Source organism: Centruroides sculpturatus, unplaced genomic scaffold, assembly GCF_000671375.1.
Source record: "Centruroides sculpturatus isolate CEXI.00-Female unplaced genomic scaffold, Cexi_2.0 scaffold450, whole genome shotgun sequence".
Taxonomy (NCBI): Eukaryota; Metazoa; Arthropoda; class Arachnida; order Scorpiones; family Buthidae; genus Centruroides; species Centruroides sculpturatus.
In genome coordinates this window covers 568,199-571,549 of record NW_019384789.1, presented here as the reverse complement: position 1 = coordinate 571,549, position 3,351 = coordinate 568,199, and the positions used below count along the sequence as shown (strand labels likewise).

Here is a 3,351-nt window from a genome sequence, read left to right as displayed (position 1 = left end):
TTAGATAGATGAAAATTGAGACAAGATATGGGAAGCTTAGGGGCAGGAGCCCCGATTAACTGTATATGAATTTCTGATGCAAACTGATAGTCATGTTATTTCAATTCAAAAATTTTCCCTTTAAAGGAGTTAGAGACGCAATTCTATTGTTTACAGGAAAGTATGATGTACAGGGGCAAAACACTCTAATTTGAAGTGGAGAACATATATTTTAAATCAAATAAATAAAAAATATGATTAAAAATTGCAGTCCAACATCATGACAATGTCACAATAAAATAATAGCTCATATTTTGTTTGAGTTTTTTCTTCTTTTGAGGAGTTTATTTAATTGAAAAGGTGAAAAACTCATACTGTCCAGTCAAATGAATCTCCATTTAAAAAACTGTTAGCTTTTTGTTTTGTCAGTCATTGCTTATGTGGCAGGTCCCAGTTGGAAAATGGCATCCATGATTCAGTAAATTAAAAATGGCCATTAAATCAATTTGTTGCAGGTAATTCAGTCAACTTAATAATATTTTGTCAAATATTATATAGGGACAACTGTCAGTAAGAGACAACAGCAAAATAATTGTTAGCAAATAACTATATATATATGAGCAGATACAATTATTAAGTAATGATTATGTACATGAATATGCAATGACGTTAGAAATGAGATATCACATTCAATGCTTAAAAGATTGAAAAAAGTAAAGCCAAGGCATAATTTCCAGTTGACACCGAGTGTAGAAAGTAAGTAATTGATTTGTGAAAAGTTGAAATTGTAAGGTAGAATTAACTTAGACATTATGAAGTATTTTTTCCATTGGATAAATTCTTTTGCTTTGTGTTGTTTAAAAATGATAATTAACTTTGTTAGAACTGAGTAATTTTCTTTTTCTACATTTACTATTGTATCACCCAATGCCTTAGTGTTAATTCAACTATAAGGGAAAATTGCTAATTGTAAACTAATTATAGTAAATGTAAATGTTAAATTTTTCATCATTAATAAGTTTTATGTTTTCATTTTTTGAACTTTATCTATCTAATTAGATAAAGTCAAGATTTAAACCTTATAATTCTAATCATTAAACTTGCTTTAAGCTGTACTGTTTTTTAATATATTCAAATTTTAAACTTTCAACTGTAAATTAATTTATTTCAATACTTTACTTTTCATAAATTGAAAATCTTTGTTTATTTGTAATAATATTTTCATTAAATTTGATATAAAATTATATTTAAGCTTATATGTTATTGAGTTTTCATTTAAATTTTAATTAAAGTAAGAAAACTATTAAATTTTAACCTGTTCTATTTGTAGTTTCCATGATAGCTTTAAATTCATCTTCTGATTCACTTGTATCACTTTCTTCTCCACTACCTTGTCCAGGTATAATAGGTTGTGATGCACCACCTTTTTTCTCATGCACTAAAAGAGCTTCCATAATATCATGACTTTGAGAAGACATGTTTGTAATATATGGGGAAGTATTTTCAACTGTTGGTTTATCTTGTAATACCTGTACAGAAATAACCAACTTTTAATTTATTGACATCTATTTAAAATATACATTATTTTAATTAAATAATTTATAGACTTCTTTCAGTTTTTATTACATTATATAATTATTACTGGATAAGTCAATTAAAAAAATTTATCATCAGCTATTGTTTATATATGTATTAATAAAAAAACCACACATTAAAAGAAAATAAAAGTTATTAATTTTTTAGTGTTTAAAAAGTAAAAATCCAATTTCTCTTCTAAATACAATATTTTTCATTCTGTATTTATATAAGAACAAATAAATAATATCTGACCTTCCTTGTATAACATCAATAATTCATTCCTAAAAGTCAGATCTGCATGAACATACTATGAGTACATTTCCCATTATTTTAAAAGAAAAAAATAAAATAAAATGTGCTATTTGCTGACTACATTCAGCATCTCTTTTCTTTTTAACAAGACAAAACATTTTAAAGCTTAAATTTAAGAAATAATTTATTTTAACTTTGAATATTTTCAAGAGATTAATCTACTATTACAATTTTTGTGTTACATCAGTGTGATAAGCTCTAAAAGTTTAATTGTGTAGTAACACAAAAATTGTAATAGTTATAATAGGAGCAAGAAGCTATAATAATTTAAGATTAATCTATCATCACAATTTCCACAATTATAATTATGTAAAAATAAATATTCAATAAGAGAGAAAACTTTCTTCTAAAATTACTTTAAAAATTAAATCTTTTTTTAAAAGAATATATTTTTTATTTTCTGTTTGGATGCTTGTACAGACATACACTATTCAGATCAATTGCCTAACCTAAGGATATTAGAGAAAATATATCAAGGGAAAAATGTATTTAACATCACACATAAACATAATTATTTAGGCCATGAGGATGGGTCATTAATAAATTAAAAGTATCAAAGGATTTCATTGGTTTGAATAGCACTTGCCTATACAAACATAAATGACTAATTGATTCTATAAAAGAGAAAAGTTTTTCAAAAGTTTTATATATAGATAAAACTTGTTAAATATTTTTTACACTTTACAGAGGTATTATATACAACTAGCTGTTACCCGCGACTTTGCCCGCGGAGGTTTTGCAAGCAAACCCCATTTATATTCAGTATTTCAACAACCATAGTAATTGTTATATAACTCCTACCGCCGAGAATGATGAGAATTGCCGAAAATCAAACAAACAATTTTCAACTATTCTCACTTCCTCAGCCGTATCTTTACAAATATAAACAAAACACCAAACTCTTGCTGAGCTTATTATTACTTTAATTTCAAACGTTTTCAGCCCAATTTCAATAGGCCATCTTCAAGAACTATTCGAATACAACTTTCGAATAACTTTTAAATTTAAACTTTTAACATAAACTGTAACTATTAACTATTTAACATATTTTTAAATATCACCGTAAACCATTAAATATTTAACTAAAAAATTTTAACATATTATATGATAAACATAAATAATATAAAATAATAAAAATATATATAAAAAATATAAAGCTTACTATAACAAAAATATACATTAAACCAGTACTACACAACTGCCATAATTTTACGGGTTTTTAATCCCCATTTCCTTTTCTATTATGTACTTCCATGCCGTTGGAAGAGCATTAGCATCCTTGGCGTTTAGACACTTGCTATTTATCTTACTCTTATAAATCTCCATTTTTTCTATGCCAAAGGCAATAGTCGGAGAATGGACCGGTTTAACAATTCGTGCCTCATCCCATTTAACACTTGCACCATCTGTTTGCGCCATGATTGCCAAGATAGTGTTGTTGTTCCCTTTACTAACGTCATACATATGCTCCTTTAAACGAAC

The 3,351-nt window shown here is 26.3% G+C and overlaps 1 protein-coding gene across 1 annotated transcript in view; it reads right to left on the bottom strand.

The window, feature by feature from the left end:
• Positions 1 to 1,289: 1,289 nt before the first annotated feature.
• LOC111629300 (general transcription factor IIE subunit 1-like) overlaps positions 1,290 to 3,351 on the bottom strand; it is a 34,286-nt gene continuing 32,224 nt past the window's right edge. Inside the window, exon 5 of the mRNA XM_023373185.1 lies at positions 1,290 to 1,508. Within this exon, the coding sequence (XP_023228953.1) occupies positions 1,290 to 1,508 (219 nt within the window). The remainder of the gene's footprint in view (positions 1,509 to 3,351) is intronic.